The sequence below is a fragment of the Mus pahari genome, chromosome 15 (assembly GCF_900095145.1).
Source record: "Mus pahari chromosome 15, PAHARI_EIJ_v1.1, whole genome shotgun sequence".
NCBI lineage: Eukaryota > Metazoa > Chordata > Mammalia > Rodentia > Muridae > Mus > Mus pahari.
Genome location: NC_034604.1, coordinates 6269764 through 6288338, shown reverse-complemented (window position 1 = coordinate 6288338; position 18575 = coordinate 6269764). Strand labels below are relative to the sequence as shown.

The following is an 18575-nucleotide window of genomic DNA, read 5'->3' as shown; positions in this document are numbered from 1 at the left end:
ATATTGTGTAAATTTGGTTTTGTCATGGAATACTTTGGTTTCTCCATCTATGGTAATTGAGAGTTTAGCTTGGTATAGTAGCCTGGGCTGGCACTTGTGTTCTCTGAGGGTCTGTATGACATCTGCCCAGGATCTTCTAGCTTTCATAGTCTCTTGGGAGAAGTCTGGTGTAATTCTGATAGGTCTGCCTTTTCATGTTACTTGACCTTTTTCCCTTACTGCTTTTAATATTCTTTCTTTGTTTTGTGCATTTGATGTTTTGATTATTATGTGACAGGAGGAATTTCTTTTCTGGTCCAAACTATTTTGAATTCTGTAGGTTTCTTGTATGTTTCTGGGCATTCTTTAGGTTGGGGAAGTTTTCTTCTATAATTTTGTTGAAGATATTTACTGGCCCTTTAATTTGGAAATCTTCCTTCTCATCTATACCTATTATCCTTNGGTTTGGTCTTCTCACTGTGTCCTGGATTTCCTGGATGTTTTGTGTTAGGATCTTTTTGCATTTAGCATTTTCTTTGATAGTTGTGTCAATGTTTCTATGGAATCTTCTGCACCTGAGATTCTCTCTTCCATCTCTTGTATTCTGTTGGTTATGCTTGCATCCTTGGCTCCTGTCTGTTTTTCTAGGTTTTCTATTTTCAGAGTGGTCTCCCTTTGTGATTTCTTTACTGTTTCTACTTTTATTTTTAGATCCTGGATGGTTTTGTTCAATTCTTTCACCTGATTGCATGTGTTCTCCTGTATTTCTTTAAGGGAGTTATCTATTTCTTTCTTAAAGTCCTCCATCATCAATATGAGAAGTGACTTTAGATCCATATCTTGCTTTTCTGGTGTGATGGTGTATCCAGGACTTTCTGTGGTGGGAGAGTTTTTAGTTCTGATGATGCCAAGTAACCTTAGTTTCTGTAGCTTCTATTCTTACGTTTGTCCCCTGCCATCTGATTATCTCAAGTGCTTGTTGCCCTCAATATATCTGATTGGAGCCTGTGCTTCCTGTAATTCCGCTTGATTCAGGACTCCTCAGTCCTGGGTACCTGCGGCATGGAGAGTCCTCTGGGGACCGTGGGACTGTCCACTGAGTTCATGTTCACGGTGGCCTGGAGGTGGTGCTGACCGAAGGCTGGTCATGATATTTTTTTCATCCTCAGTGAGGAAACTGAGTCACAGGAAAATGACTTGGCCAAACTCACATGGGTCACATGGGTTACTGATAAAGTTAAAAATAAGTTCAGTTTCTTAGTCTTCTATCTACTAATCTTTATATTTTTTTAACTTTATTTAATTTTATCTATGTGTGTGTGTGTGTGTGTGTGTGTGTTTGTTTTCCACACACATGTGTATACACATACCATTTTTGGAGGGTAATTTTTTTTCTAAAATATTTAGAACTTAATTATATAGTCAGTTTCTTATTGGGGGATTAGTTTTGGTTTTTCAAAACAGGGTTTCTCTGTATAGTCCTGGCTGTCCTGGAACTCACTCTGTAAACTAGGTTGGCCTTAATCTCAGAACTCCGACAGCCTCTGCCTCCTGTATGCTGAGAATAAAGGTATGTGTCCTCGTGGATGACTCATTCATGTATTTAAAACTGGAAACTAGGCATTTACTATACTTAAGCAGTGCTTGACCTGCTTCACCTCTAGAAGATGTTACAAAAATTTTAAAGATGTTTAGCTTTAAGTATAAATAACCTTTGTGTGTTTCATTTAGCTTGAAGAGACAAACAGTGTGCTAACCAAAGATATTGAAATACTAAGAAAAGAAAATGAAGAGCTAAATGAAAGAATGAGGACAGCAGAAGAAGGTATATAGTTTCCTTAAGAAATTATGGTGTGGGGCTGGATAGAAAGCTTAGAAATGATGAGCAGTCGCTGCTCTTAAAGAAGACCCAGGTTCAGTTCCCAGCACCCACATGGCGCCTCCCTTCTGTAAGTTGTGCCTCATCTCTACGTCCAGCTCCAATCCGGCAGCTTCCTCATCGTTTCTGAAGGAACCAGACATATGTCTGCAGACAAAACATTCAAACACATAAAATAAAAATACTTTTAAAGACGTTAATGATCAGTAACTTTAATTTTTTTTTTTTTTAATTGATGATATGAGGACTCAGCTATTAAGAGAGCTTGTTGCTCTTCTAGAAGACCCACGTTTGGTTCCTAGCACCCACATTGGACAGCTTAAAACTCCCGTAACTCCATATCCAAGGAATCTGATGCCCTCTCTGGCCTGTCTGATTGTCTCCAAATGCTCCCTGCTAAGAGTAGACCCATGATCTATGTAGCCATTTATGATGATGCAGAGTTCCAGATTAGCCTGGTTGATCCCCTGTTAAAAAAAGAAGGAAAATGTAAAGTTAATTCTGAGATTAATCTGTAGTTATGTTTGTCTTTGTTTTTAAAGAATTATTTATTTTATGTATATGAGCACACTGTAGCTGTCTTTAGACATACCAGAAGAGGACATCAGATTCTATTACAGATGGTTGTGAGCCACCATGTGGTTGCTGGGAATTGAACTCAGGACCTTTGGAAGAGCAGTCAGTGCTCTTAACCACTGAGCCATCTCTCCAGCTCCTTATTTCGGGCTTTTAAATGCTTGTTTTCATATATTGACTAACTTATGTACCCTTAAGAATATGAAGGAGCTGGACAATTGGTAAGTTCATGCAGTCGCAGCCCTTGGGAGGTAGAGACAAGAGAATTGGGAGTTCAAGGACAGCCTGGCCTACATGTACTTAAAAAAAAAATAAAATAAAATAAAACAACCAAACAACCAGTTACCATAATGATATTACTGAAAGATACTATGTATTACTGTGTAGTATATAGTATTTTCCAAAGTTAAGGTCATTGTTAGTTTGGAATGCAGATAAAAGTATCTAATGCTGCACAATAACAGTTTATACAATTTATTGGCAGAATATAAATTGAAGAAGGAAGAAGAAATAAGTAATCTTAAGGCTGCTTTTGAAAAGAATATCAGTACTGAACGGACCCTTAAAACACAGGTACATGTGCCACCAGCCCTTCCCATTGGTTTGCATTTGAGTATCATATAATCTGAAAACTAATAATTATTCTTTATGTATGTTTTTTACTAAATGAAAGTCCTAAGGTTTAGCTTTTCATTAGAACAAATAAAGTGTATCCCTGTTAGATATAGAAGACTTACTTGAGATGTGTAATTGATCACAATGTATATCAGACTATGATCACTAGTCTGTGACAAGTGTAAAATGACAGCTCAGTACTAGGGCAATTGCTTAGAATGCATGAAGACCTGAGTTCCATCCCCAGCACTCTAAGAAAGAATGTGATGTGGATTGACACCCTATTGTTGACAGTAGGAAATGTGAAGAGAAGATGTATTAGATCCAAAGCCAGAGAAATAGTTTGGGAATAAGAAACAAACTGTAGGATGGTGGTTTACCATTTTGCTTTGCATTTGAATATGTATATAGCTTAGTTTTTGTTTGTTTGATTTTGTCATTAAAACTTAATGTCTTGACATGAAACTCTATCTCAAGAAAAGGTTCGGATGGGGGGAGGCAAAAAACTGTGTGTCTTATCATTATTCTAAGTTACCCAGTAGATCAGAAACTGAGAGCTTCCATTGTTTGTTTTCTTTAAAACAGTAATTGCTTTTCTCTGCTTTTAGTATAATTTAAATAATTAATTGAGGACAGTCAGTAATTTTATTTTTAAGTAAGTACATGTTATGTTTATTATTCAGTAATCTAAATATGTATTAAAATTACTGAGAAGTGGGTGCCTTATCTTCAAGGGAACTTTACCCGTAACCTTTCTTTCTTATTGATCCTATATATTGCAGCTAAAAATAATCTTTTATAAATATGCATGACTGATGTTTTTAAATCCTTCAAGTATAGATGTCACCTTTAAAACAGAGACTATGAAAGAAAAGATGCACTTATTACATAAAGGTCACGTGTCTGTGGAGGACCTGTCAACAAAAGTTTAAATGAGACAAACCGAAGAGAATACTTGCCAATATTAACATCCGTAAATAAAAATACCAGTACAATAAGAAAAGTATTGTCTAGCAATCATTTGAAAAATACTTAACCTTAATAATAAGCCAGGAAACAAATTAAACAAGACCTAAAGAGACAGCTTAGCACTTAAAAGCACATACTGCTCTTGTAGAAGACCTGGACTCAGTTCACAGTACTTACACTGAGCAACTTAGCCACCTTAGATATGCAGCCAGAAAATTGAAAGAAATGCAGAAGGCTTTAGTAGAGTTTTCCCCTGGTGAATGTGGTGCTACACTGACTTTTTCATTCTTCATATGTTTCTGAATTTATTTTTAAAGTGTGTGTTAGATTTATTATTGCAAACTCTATGCATTAAAAATTATTCAGGGTACCTCATCCTAAAGGGAACTTTATCGATATAGATTAGGTCTAAATTAGGACTTTTTCCTCTCTTAATGGGATGGGATCTATCATTTTCATTTTTTATGTTCCTATAGAAAAAAGCCATGAATTCTGGCCTCTATGAATACTATGCATGTATATGGTAGACACACATACATTCAGGTAAACAAATGCTCATGTACATATGATAAAAATAAGTCTTTTAAAACAAGTACAACAACAACAACAATGTAGAGAGTGATTGAAGAAGACACCGAATATCAACCTTTGGCCTCTGTACATATGAACATACACACAAGTGTACACAAACGTGGCAAAAGAAAAGGGGTATCTGTATGGCCTAATCAGATAATGGACCTTGCTTTTCTACTAGCCCATCTCTCTGGCCTTTTTCTTTTTTTTTTTAACTTTAACCTGTGCTTACAATGCTATCACTGCCTTCATATGCTTTTCTTGGTTATCCATCTCCTAATCCTCTTAAGAAACGTGGAACTGAGTGCAGTTGCATACTCCTTTAATCACAGCGTTCATAAGACAGAGGCAAATGGATCTCTCTGAGTTTGAGACCAGTATGATCTGTGTAATAAGTTCCTGGCCAACTACCTACATGATGGGGGTGGTAGGGGAGAGAGAAAAGAAAGGAAACCTGTGGCACATTCTAGGGAGCTCTTCTTAACTTCTCTAGGGGTCTTCATAGGGGACCTTCTCCATAGCACCATTGCATATATCTCATGTTCTGTATAGCTTATCTGTCTTCCTCCTTTACCAGCTAGAATATTTGAAGCATAGTTATATTTCTTTATATCTTATGTACAGTAATATATACTGCAGTATTATTAAACAATGGACTTTGTTTTACAAGCTTGATTCTTACATTGTGCTAAATAAGACATCAGTTTTAGTTATCTGAACCACTATTCATATCGTAGCCTTGACTGGTTTGTTTTGTAAAAACGTAAGTTTACACACACAAAGGAAAAAAAAATCCTACATAACTTTGAAAACCAATACATTTTAATAGACATTAAAATTGAATAACTATAGTATATGGGTTATTACAAATACTATTTTAATGTTTGAACAGGCTGTTAACAAGTTGGCAGAAATAATGAATCGCAAAGATTTTAAAATTGATAGAAAGAAAGCTAATACTCAAGATTTGAGAAAAAAAGAAAAGGAAAATAGAAAGCTACAACTGGAACTTAACCAAGAAAGAGAAAAATTTAACCAAATGGTGGTGAAACACCAGAAGGAGCTGAATGACATGCAAGCGGTAAGGTCTGTGTGTGGACAGCATGGGGGAGAGCGCCTCCTCCATTGTGTCCGTCTCCAGTTGGTACCTGCCATGCTTAAAGTATACTTACTTGTATTAAAGTATATATTTTAATCATATGCTCTAATACTAACATTTCTCTTTAAAGAATGTAAAGGTGCTCTTTTTCCTCTCAGTGGTTATGACTTGAATTGTTTTTACTAGCTTGATTAGAGGCCCTGGTTTGAAAGAGACAGTCAAGGATTTTTGTTTTTCTTTTGCAACTGAATTTGGAATGTGGCTGTTATATTGATTATGGTTACTTTAGAGGTTTTAATAGAAGTATTCAATATCTACTTTCATAAAGTCAAAATACCAGTAAGTTATATTTGGCATTTAATATAACATAAGACAATAACATAAAATTGTCTTGACTCATTTATTATAGCCAGGCTTTTATCTTTAATTTTCTGTGCTTTTAGAATTAATTCATTTGGAGCCAGAAAATAGTTTACTGATGTTTTAAGTACTTTTTCATACCTTATAATTTAAAAAAAAGAAAGAAAGAAAATTTTCTTAACAAAATAAGGGTATGGTCTGGAGTATTTGTTGCTCTAGGTTTGATTCCTAGCACCCATATGGTGGCTCATAATCGTCTGTAACACCAGTTCCAGGGGATCCAACAGGCACACATGTAGTACGCATACATGCATGCAGGCAAAACATTCATACACATAAAGTAAAATAAATCTTTAAAAAAAAATAAGGGGAAAAGGAGTTTATTTACCTTTAGCACTGAACTCAGAAAGAAGCTAGTTCCTACAGAACATTATCATCTGTGGCAGTTGCCAGGCACAGTAGCATACTCCTGATCTAGATACTTGAAATAGGCAGAAAGACTGCTTGATCTAAGGAGTTCTGGACCAGCCTAACCAACCACATTTCCAAAAAAAACCTAACCATAGTAATATGCATACATAGTGTACAACATGTTTCACACTTACAGTTTTTAATTATTCATTTACATTTCAATGATTATTGTTGAAATTATTTGTCTGGTTATTTTTATTATCTTTTTTTTTTTTTCAAAAATAGCAATTGGTAGAAGAATGTACACATAGAAATGAACTTCAAATGCAGTTGGCTAGCAAAGAGAGTGATATTGAGCAGTTGCGGGCAAAACTTTTGGACCTTTCGGATTCAACTAGTGTTGCTAGTTTTCCTAGTGCTGATGAGACTGATGGAAACCTTCCAGGTAAGAATTGTGTTCTGTCACTCAGATTTGCTCAAATAAACAGGTTATTCAAATGTTCTTATAGGCTGTGCCTGAGGAAACCCCTAAAGATGTTCAAAGAAAATTTGTTATTTTGTTTTGCTTTGCTTTGTTTTGTTTGTCAACATAGGATTTCTCTGTGTAGCTCTGGCTGTCCTGGAACTCATCTGTAGACCAGGCAGGTCTCATAGAACTGTCTGTGTCCGCCTTATCCTCAACCCCCATCCCGAGCTTAAAGATGTACACTACTTTCTCTGCTTTAATATGTCTTTATGAGAAATCAGTGCTTAATGCTTATGTATTTTGGGAGAGAGAGACAGAGACAGACAACACACACGCTGGCGGGGGGGGGGGAGGAGAGGAAGGGGGAGAGACAGAGAGCGCAGAACTATAGCAGCTATAAGTAGAAACCTATCCAATATATTAGTGAGAACCCTTCTGTAGACTTTGTCAAGGGGATAACAAAAATTGAGTAGAAATAAATGCCTAATGTTTCATTTCTTCCTCTTTCCCTAATAGAAGTAAATAAAAAAATAATAAATGAATAAATACACATTCTTGGCTTAATTGGAGTTCAGATGAAGTGAATAGGATACAAATACTAAAATGTGTAGCTAAAGAGATGGCTCAGTGGCTAAGAGCATTCCTACATGATGGTTCACAACCATCTGTAATTTCAGTTCTAAGGAATCCAACACCCTCCTCTGGCTCCGCACAGCCACCATGGCTGCACAGGGTATACAAACATATATGCAGGCAAACAAACAAACAAATAAATAAAAACACCACATACACACAAATAAGATGATTCTAAAAAAATTTTGAAACATGCATTTATAGATACTGTGCATATTTGCTATGCCAACATTCTAGTTCAGTGTTTCTGAAGTGTTTTGTTTTATATATTTTTAACAAAGTAAAATGGAAAATATATTTTAGTATACTTGCTAAGTGATACATGAGTAAAAAGGTATTTTATTAAGCTAGATGAGTAATGTAATTCACCAAAATATACTGTAGTTTCTATTTTCATAAAATTGATAGACTACTTTAGAAACATTTTTTGGTTGTTCAGGAAAGTGGTAGTCAAGGGACCATGTACTTAATATCATGCGATCTCTGCCCTCATGCTTTACTATCTTGGCTTGCCCCAAGTCAGGCAATAGAAGGCAGATAGAAGGACTGTACTTCTGTTCTTAAAATCGGGTATTTCTGTCTTGCAGTGTTTGCCTCTTTTATACAGCTTCTGCCTCTAGAAACTTTTAGCTTTACATCATAGGAAGATGACTATGGGTTAATAAGAGCCTCTGTTGTCTTTAAGTTTTTATTGCTGTGATTAAAAAAAAAAAATTCATGACCAAAAGCAACTTGATAGTGGAGAGGTGTCTGACTGATTTCAAGCACTAGTGGCTGGCTCATCTAGAGGATCAAAGCATACACATGGTGCCTCATAAGTATAACTCCACTCTCAAGCACTGTCTCCTAGACTCTATGAATACTAGGCACTTATGAGGTGCATAGATAACATGCAGGCAAAATAGTCATAGACCTTACATAAATAAATAAAATATTTTTGGTAGTTTTCAGGTCACATTCATATCTCTGAGAAAAGTCAGGGAAGGACCTCAGTCAGGAACCTGAAGACAAGAACTAAAGTAGAAGCCATGGGAGAACACTGGTTTGCTTCCCATGGCTTGTTCAGCATGCTTTCTTATACAACATAGTATTGCCCGCCCAGAGGTGGTACCATCCACAGAGAACTAGGCCCTCCCCACATAAGTTATTAGTTAAAGAAAAGTGCATTTCCTCACTGATAAGTGGATATTAGCCCAGAAACCTAGAATACCCAAGATACAATCTCTAAAACACAAGAAAATCAAGAAGAAGGAAGACCAACAGGTGGATACTTCATTCCTCCCCAAAATAGGGAATAAAATACCCATGAAAGAGGTTGCAGAGACAAAGTTTGGAGCTAAGACGAAAGGATGGACAATCCAGAGACTGCCCCACCTGAGGGTCCATTCCCTAATCAGCCACCAAACACAGACACTATTGCATATGCCAACAAGAACTTGCTGAAAGGACACTTATATAGCTATCTCTTGTGAGGCTATGCCAGTGCCTGGCAAATATAGAAGTAGATGCCCACAGTCAGCTATAGGATAGAACACAGAGACCCCAATGGAGGAGCTAGAGAAATTACCCAAGGAACTGAAGGGGGGTCTGCAACCCTATAGGTAGAACAACAATATGAACTAACCAGTACACCTAGAGCTCGTGTCTCTAGCTGCATATATGTAGCAGAAGATGGTCTAGTCAGCCATCGTTGGGAAGAGAGGCCCCTTGGTCTTGCAAACTTTATATGCCCCATACAGAGGAATGCCAGGGCCAAGAAGTGGGAGTGGGTGGGCAGGGGAGCAGGGTGGGGTGGGGGGTATAGAGGACATTCGGGATAGCATTTGAAATGTAAATGAAAATATCTAATAAAATAATTTTTAAAAAAGAAAAAAATGCATTTCAGACTTGGCTATAGGCAATCTAATAGAAGCATTTTTATCATCTGGGGTTTCTCTTAACAGATAACTCTAGCTTATATTCAGATAACAGGGTAGAGGACAGCCAGGACAATTATGGTGATTTAGTTTTTGAAATGAAATTGTTAACTCATTTTTTTATTAACCACATGATACTTCTAGAGTAAATGGGTCAATTTAATGTCAAGCAAAAATCTTGAGTAGGGCTCTTTCTTTATCCTATGCATTTCTATTAGCTTTAGAATATCTTACTGGTTTTGTCTAAATTTTCAGAGACTCATACATTATTAGTGACTATAGTTAGAAGACTTGACTCAAAAGATATATTGGTGAGCTCCAGACTGACCAAGCACATGAGGTGGTATGATTGGCAGGCTTCAGGTTAGAAATCCACTCTGATTTCAGAACCCTGATCTAGTAGATAAACATGAGTCATTTGACAAACGGATTTAAATGTTTTTACAGGCCCTGTTTTACATTTGTTTTTGTTTTTGAAGGTTTTGTTTCTGAGAATCAAATGTCAAAGTACTTTTGGGTATTCTTCATCATCATTGTAATGTCATTATTGGAACTTTAGAGAAAAATAAAAAACAAGCTAAATTCTGACTTTGCTATTGGATGTAGAAATTAAAGGATAATCTTTAGCAAAATCACTTTCCCTCAGGCTGGAGAACGGTCCAGTAGAGTAGAGCGCTTGCTGCTTGTGCAGAGAACTTGGGTCTGTTCCCCAGCATTTTGGTTGTAAACTACTTTACCCTCTTTGCTTCTCTATTGAACATTCAGACTACATTTTTCATGTACTATATGCTTAAAAATAGCTTTTTGACAAAAAATGTTTTATAGTAATATCTAGGAGAAATTCTCTAAAGTATTTTAATACGCATCCTTAATATGATGGTATATCATTCACTTGTTTATAATAGTTTCTAAAAATGACACAATTTTATTTTTATGTCAAGTTAGTAGTTGGGGGCTGGAGAGATGGCTCAAGAGTTAAGCACTAGTTGTTTTTCAGAGGTCCTGAGTCCCATTCCCACATGGTGGTTCATGATTGTCTATAACTGAATCCTATGGAATCAGATGACCTCTTCTGGTGTGTGTATATACATACAGACAAAAACACCCATTATATATATATATATATATATATATATATATATATATATATATATATATATATATATATATATACACACACACACACACATTTGCATATTGCAAAAGGAAAACTTTGAATCATGATTCAAAAGTTAAAATAATGACATTTTTGTAAGTACAGGCTAATTTTAGTTGAATGATTTGGTATTATAAATGATGTCACATTTCTCTGAAAAATCATTTAATACAGAAATTCTAACATGTCTAATTTTCAGCCTCTAAAATGCTTTTCATGGGTATTTTATCATCAGTTAGGTCAAGTTTCTCCAAAATTTCCCAATTCTAAAAAAATTCTAGAAAAGCATGTTACTTCTCTCATCACTGAAGTTCTAAAAAAAATCTTTACTTTTTCTATTATGGTTTCGTCCTCTCCCTAGTTCTGCCAGGTTGTCATCTGATTGACTGTTAATATGGAGATTACCAAACTTACAGTTTGTCTTATGCCCAAATGACAAAATAACTTCTGTATAATAATGTCTTTTGGGGGGGGGGCTAGAGAGATGGCTCAGCGGTTAAGAGCATTGGTTACTCTTCCAAAAAGCTTAGCTTCAGTTCCCAGCATCCGAATGGGAGCTCACAATTACCTGTAACTCCAATTCCAGGGGATCCAAAACCCTCACACAGACATACATGCAGGCAAAACACATGCACATACAATAAGAATAAATTAACCACTAAAAAAAGGCTTCTTTCTCAGTCCTTTTGGAATTGGTGATTGTTATCTGAAGAATATGTAGGGTATAAAGCATTAGGAAAGCACTCATTGTCTCTTACATTTTGTTTTTCATTCCCTTGGACCTCATGCTCTGTAACTTAAGACAGAGAGTAGGGATCACTGAGTGAGTTTCCAAGTGTATGAGGGCTTCTGACCTTACCCAATCTGAGTTGGAGGCCATGCTTCTGTGTATTTCAGCATTAATTGATGGTGTTTGCTTTGTATGTCACTTTTGAATATAACAAAAACACTGCATAGTTGTTCTCTACCTCTATTAAATTGTAAGTAATATTTTAAAATAAACTTTGGTAGTCTAAAAAAATAACTTTGGTATTTAAATTGCCGCTGCTAGCTATTAATTTACATCCAATTGGCTCAGTCTGTCATTTGGGTAAGAGTCAGTTATTGGTGTTGCAATACTACAGACATTTTTTAATTAAAATTACTTTATAAATACATTATATAAAATCCAGGTTTTTTTTTTTCTTCTGTGGCAAATTGTTAATAAGGAGAGGAAACAGAGAATCTAGTGTCATGATTGCTGTGTTGTGAGCCTCTAAGCTGAGCCATCTCTGTGAGTATGAGTGAGTGAGTGTGTGTGTGTGTGTGAGTGAGAGAGAGAGAGAGAGAGAGAGAGAGAGAGAGAGAGAGAGAGAGAGATTAAATCTATAATCACTGATTTTAGTTCGGTTCTCAAATCAGATGTAGAACTAGAGAAAGTAAATAGTATCACTTAAGAGAAGGCCAGGTAGAAATATAGAAAACTTGAATTTAACTTACCACAATTTCATTTAAAGGAGTTCTCATGAAGGCAACTAACATAAACAAAAGCTTGGAGACGTTAATTAACTGGTGGAAGTAGCAACAAGAGAAATATTACATTCAGTAACAATACTGTGAGACTTGTTTGAGAATAGACTACCATTGTATTTTAGCAACATAAACTCAGAAGATAAGACATAGGGGGCTTGAGCCCTGGAGCTTTTACAGATACAGATAAATGGGGCACCTTTCCTAAGCCTTGGTGTTGTCACAATGTTTTAAGTGGGTGAAAATAGAACTATATGTAAGAATGATATTCTTGGTCTGGAGAAATGATTCAACAGTTAAAGACCACTGACTGCTCAGATCCTTTCATTTAATTCCCAGCACCCACATGGTGGCTCACAACAATCTGTAATATATCTAATTCCCTCTTCTGGTGTCTGTGAAGGTGGAATACTCATATATAAATAATTTTTAAAAATAATATATCCATAATCCAAGACTCTACAAATTTATAATATGATGTATCACTTGCAAAGCATTTTGACAATCAAATATTTAGTAATGACACCTGTTTATTCCTCTAAGACTGAGCTTTTCAGCTTTATGTGAAGATGGAATTTTTTTTGTTTGTGAGTACACTGTCACTCTCTTCAGACACACCAGAAGAGGGCATTGGATCCCATTACACATGGTTGTGAGCCACCATGTGGTTGCTGGGAATTAATCAGGACCTCTGGAAAAGCAGTCAGTGCTCTTAACTGCTGAGCCATCTCTCCAGCCCTCCCTTCTATTTTTTTAATGTGTTAAATATAACACTAACATAGAAAGAGCTTGAGTTTTGTTTTTTGCTTTTCACGTTCAACCTGATATAACCATCTCTAAAAGAAGCATCTTTATTTCTCAGACACTTCTAATAAACTTTAGATTTTTTTAACTAGATTTGGTATTATACACCTGTGATCTCAATACCTAGGCGATTAATGAAGGCTAGCTTGGGCTACATAGAAAATTTAAGTAAGCCACATAGTAAGGCTGTCTCGAGAAGTTAGAAGCTGGTGATACAAGTCTGGTAGAGCACTGGCCGAGCATGCCCAGTGCCCTGAGTTTGATGCATAGCACCACAAAAGGAATAAACATTATGTAATAGTACAACAGTTGCTATAAAAAGCTTTAATTATAGTCAGCAACTTAAGGTATAAATACTAGCAGTTAACCTACTTATTTCTGTTTTTGTTTGTTTGTTTGTTTATTGAGTTAAATGAGCATAAAAAATAGCATACATCATTAGTTTGAGAAGGTTTGAAATTAGACTTATATGTAGAATTAAGTGCCTCCCAAACAAGTTTGAACAATTTTACTGAAGTTGTTGTGTGTTTTACTCAATTATTTATTAGGATATTTTATTGAGAAAACAAATAAAATGCTTGTCTCTTATTCTTTGTATCTAGTTGATTCTGCCTGCATTCCTTATTTATTTATCTTCTACTCTTCTGTGAGTAATAGGACACCTCAGTACTTTTGCCTGCTCTTATGTAAATAAATCATGGCTCTGAATTGTTCAACATGCTGCATTTTTTTCTTTTTCTTTTTTTTTTTTTTTTTTTGCTGAGCATTTTTATATGAATGTCATATAATATTTAAAATATTTTATATTATATCCCATTTAAGCTGTCACTCATTCCAGTCATGCCTGGCTCTTAAAGACATTATTATTTCATATGTTTTCAATTGAGTACTAAATGTTAATTTTATGGGGAAAGTGGCTTTGAATTTTTTTCTGCAGTCTTTATTTGACCATTAAAGCTAATGTGTGTGATTGAAGCATGAAAGAGCAAATTACAGCATTTATTTGTTTACCTGTTTTCTGTTGCTTGTTGTTGCATGCTGTCAGACCAATTGCAGTTTTTCCTTTGATTTTAAAATTTAAGATTGACTACTACTATACCTATTTTTCCCCCTAGAGTCAAGAATTGAAGGTTGGCTTTCTGTACCAAATAGAGGAAATATCAAAAGATATGGCTGGAAGAAACAGGTATACCATATATCTAATTTCTTCTCATTGCTAATTTTGTTACATGTTTTATTATAAAGTGTAAATTTTAACTGCTCTATTACTAAAATTGACTTTAAGTTAATGCAGTATAGTGGAAACACAAATGGAAAATATGCTAGTCAATTTAAATCAAGTTAATGTTGCTCTTTTCATTCTTCTCTCTTTATCATTTCAGTATGTTGTGGTAAGCAGCAAAAAGATCTTGTTCTATAATGATGAACAAGATAAGGAGCAATCCAGTCCATCTATGGTGTTAGACATAGAGTAAGTTGCCATTGATTCAATTTTTTTTCATTGTTTGACTTTTTAATTATGAGTTATTTTCAGAACTGCTTGTCGTTTTGTGTTATTTAAACAATCATTACCTATTCTAAACAATATGGCCTACTGGGTAAAATTTGCATTTGCTTCACAAACCTAAGTACCTGACTTCTGATCTTCAGAAAGGTGGATGCTAGCGGGTGAGCATCTAATCCTAGCCCACCACTGCAGGTGGTGGGAGGCAAATAGGAGTGTCTCCAGAAGCTTAATGGCCAGCTAGCTTGGCTTGCACAGTGGCAAAGACAACCTGTCTCAAAGAAGGTGAAAAGATGAAAACCAATACTGATACTTTTTTCTGACTTTCATATATGCACCATGGCCTGTTTGCATCCACATTGACACAAATAAGCACACATGTACAATTTAAATAAAGTCTATCTAGCCTTAGCAAAATGTGAGAAGGGAAATTATGTATACAAGATTTATGTACTTTAAAAAGCAAATTTCTATTAATTGTTTTGAGTTCCTTAAGCATCTCAGAAACTAAAATTGGGGGCTATAGAGTTGTCTCAGAAGTTAAGAGTACTTGATGTTCTTGCAGAGAGCCCAGGTTTCTTTCTCAACATTCACGTGGCAGCCCACAACCATAGCTGAAGTTCTAGGGGCTTGATCAGCCTCTCCTGGTCTCCATAAGTATCAAGCACACACATGGTTCACATATATACATGCAAGCAAAACACTTATCACAGGAAATCCTTTTTTATTTTAGTTTTACTTGATATTTATTGTTGTTTTGCCTGCATATGTGTCTGTGTGAGGGAAGGTGTTGGATCCCATGGAACCTAAGATAGAGGCAGGTGTGAGCTCCATGTGGGTGCTGAGAATTGAACCCAGGTCTTCTAGAAGAGCAACCAGTCCTCTTAACTGCTGAGCCATTGCTCCAGCCCCCAATTTTTTTTAAGTGTAACATTATTTGATCATCATACTGACACCATCAGTGGTTTATGTTAATTAATGTACACAAATAACTGTTCTTTTTAAATAATATATATTGGGTTTTTCTATGCATGTTCATTCACATTCCATTTGTCTATATTATCATAGAGGTGATAATATATGTAAAGAAACTATCTTCTATACTTAAGAATCTTAGAGACAACTACTTAAAAATTTTTAAGTGTACAATATAAATTCAATATGAGGTTTGGGAAATGCTATTCAAGAGTTATATAAAGTTTAATAAAGGACCATCAAGATGGCTTAGTGGGTAATGTTGCTTGTTGCCACGCCTGATAACGTAAGTTTGATCACTGGAATCCACAAGATGGAAGAGAATGAACTTCAGATCATTGTTCTCTGCTCCCACACATACCCCATGGCATGTGCACTCATACACAAAATGTAACGTTTTCATGTTAAATAAAAGTTTTTGGGGCTAGTACTGGTTAGAAGGTAAACAAAATTGAACAAGCTCAGGTAATATTTCGTACTGAAGTATTAGTTATGAATGATAAGCTTGAGTGGAATCGTAAAAATTAGAGTGAGTCTAGTTTATAAAACAAGTAGCCAAGTTGTATTTCAAGTGGATTTTCAATTTTGCATTTCTTTCAGCAATATATGAGTAATCTAGCTTATACATTTTTGTCAACATTCGTTTTACTTTTAGAGTCTTATTTTTATTATATGTGTTTGTGAGTGTATGTACACATGAGTGTAGAGACCTTTTAAGCCTTTTGAGTTGGAGTTATTGGCAACTGTGAGCCACCAGGTTTGAGTGCTGGTAGCCAAACTGTGATCCTCTGGAAGAACAGTATACATTCTTATACTTATACCTCTGAGCCATTACTCTAGCCCCTATTGTTTCTCTTAAAATTCGAAAAGGTACACCACGACATGCTTTTACACACACACACACACACACACACACACACACACACACACACACGATTATTGACGCTGAACATATTTTTGTTTGTTTGTTTGTTTGCAACTTAATATCTCTTTGGTGAAATGTATGCTTTTTGTTACCAATGAGATTCTTATAATGGATTTATATCATATATTTCTATCTTAGTAAATTGTTTCATGTCCGACCTGTAACCCAAGGAGATGTGTACAGAGCGGAAACTGAAGAAATTCCTAAAATATTCCAGGTACAAATGTTATATTTATAATTCTAAAAGCTCTTTTACCTAAGCAATAAGTGTTTTGTGAAATAGGCATCAGTGTTTTCATGTGTATAGAATTTTTATTTACAGATTAAGGTTTTTTTTCAATCCTCTTCACCACTCCTGAATTTAGATACTATATGCAAATGAAGGTGAATGTAGAAAAGATATAGAAGTGGAACCGGTTCAACAAGGAGAAAAAACTAATTTCCAGAATCACAAAGGCCATGAATTCATTCCTACCCTCTACCACTTTCCTGCCAACTGTGAGGCCTGTGCCAAACCTTTGTGGCATGTCTTTAAGCCACCACCTGCCCTAGAGTGTCGAAGATGCCATGTTAAGTGCCACAGGGACCATCTAGACAAGAAAGAGGACTTGATTTCCCCGTGCAAAGGTAAGGTACAGGGTATGAAATGACTCAGTGGTGTGGATTCTGCAGGTGGGTTTTAATGTATTCCTGAGGGACCTTGCAGTGGCCTTTTCTCAGAGCTAGTGATTCAGCTTTTAGCAGTTGTGAAGGCAAATCATCCCCTTTCCAAAAGGCAGGCTGCTGAAAACCATGTCATTTAAGAGAAGAACTAAGGCAACTCCTACTGCTCCCCTTTGAGTTTTCACCGTCCGTATTTCCCATGTATTTCATCAGTGTGCCTCTCACAGACAGCCAGAGGAAATGGACATACACTATCTGCTTTAAGTAAGAGACATAGGTTCTGGATTTAAAACCTGGCCTTTTAGCCGGGCGTGGTGGCACATGTCTTTAATCCCAGCACTCGGGAGGCAGAAGCAGGCAAATTTCTGAGTTCGAGGCCAGGCCAGCCTGGTCTACAGAGTTCCAAGACAGCCAGGGCTACACAGAGAAACCCTGTCTTGAAAAAAAAAACAAAAAAAAAAACAAAAAAACCTGGCCTTTTGTATAATGATACTTCCTAATGAGGATGTCAAGGTAGGAAGGCAGAACCTACAGCATCCAATGGTTTCTTAACTTGGCAATGTCTGTGAATCTGGGCATCTGATTATGGACTTGCATTTTTAGGCTCACTGTGGGCAGTATTCAAGGCATTGAATATGGTTTTAAAGAATCACTTTTTTTCCACTAACAAATTTTTCTCTGTGAAGAGTTAAGTGGATAGGATATACCTCCATGCATAATGTATGACAGGAAATGAAGTTTGCAGTCTGGAGACTCCACAATCTGCACCAGGGTTTTCTTCTAGTCCCCATAATGACACAACAGGGAGGCACTCTGGAAAAACTTAAGATTCAGTGACATTAAGCAATTAGTTCCAGGCCACAAAACTAGAGCTTCAGTTAGCTTTAGTTGCACAATAAAACTGCCTTAAATTGGAAGTGGGGAAAAAAAAAAGAAAGAGAGAGACATAGTTTCTATAGATATATTTGTTTTACTGTTGTTTTTTATATTTCTAATTTTATACTATTTTTCCTGTGTTTATGACTATTGGTTTTGATATTTTTGGTTTTTAGAAAGAAATTCAGTCTTAGTTAAATTGATACAGATACTTTCCAAGTATAATTAAATATAGTATCTTTAGAATTAAAAGCTTGCTAGGTTGTTGGGAACTAAAAAGGGGGCCCTGGGGAAGAGGGGGAACGGGAAGACCCATACCCCGCCAGAGTTTTACCTATTCTCTGGCCTGTCCAGCATGGGAGGGCTACCTTCCACTCAACTCTGGGTGGGCATTCAAGCCTCTGACCCACTCTTCAGGGGGTGGCCAAGGGGCAGCCCTACCTGGGAGTCCCGGAGCTACTTTGCTAAAACCACTGGGGTTATGGGAGAGAGGGATGAGGGAAGAGATTCCCAACACTGATGAGAGTGCAGCAGATCTTGACTGGAGCACAGGAAAGCCTTCTAAATGGAGATTAGAAACGGCTCATTAGGAGAAAGCCTGTCCCATCCTCCAAGCGCAGTGGGCCTTGATGAGCAGAGACATTCTATGGTTTTAGAGCTTTGTTGTAGAAAGACGGTGGGGGGGGG

General features: G+C 36.3%; 1 protein-coding gene across 2 annotated transcripts in view; it reads left to right on the top strand.

Annotated features, from left to right (window-relative positions):
* Rock1 (Rho associated coiled-coil containing protein kinase 1) overlaps positions 1–18575 on the top strand; it is a 97270-nt gene that overhangs the window by 75084 nt on the left and 3611 nt on the right. For both annotated transcript variants that reach the window (XM_021215123.1, XM_029546727.1), the window contains exons 24-31: positions 1711–1804; positions 2919–3007; positions 5484–5672; positions 6747–6906; positions 14061–14131; positions 14328–14416; positions 16488–16566; positions 16715–16976. In XM_021215123.1, coding sequence (XP_021070782.1) covers positions 1711–1804; positions 2919–3007; positions 5484–5672; positions 6747–6906; positions 14061–14131; positions 14328–14416; positions 16488–16566; positions 16715–16976 — 1033 coding nt within the window. The remainder of the gene's footprint in view (positions 1–1710; positions 1805–2918; positions 3008–5483; positions 5673–6746; positions 6907–14060; positions 14132–14327; positions 14417–16487; positions 16567–16714; positions 16977–18575) is intronic.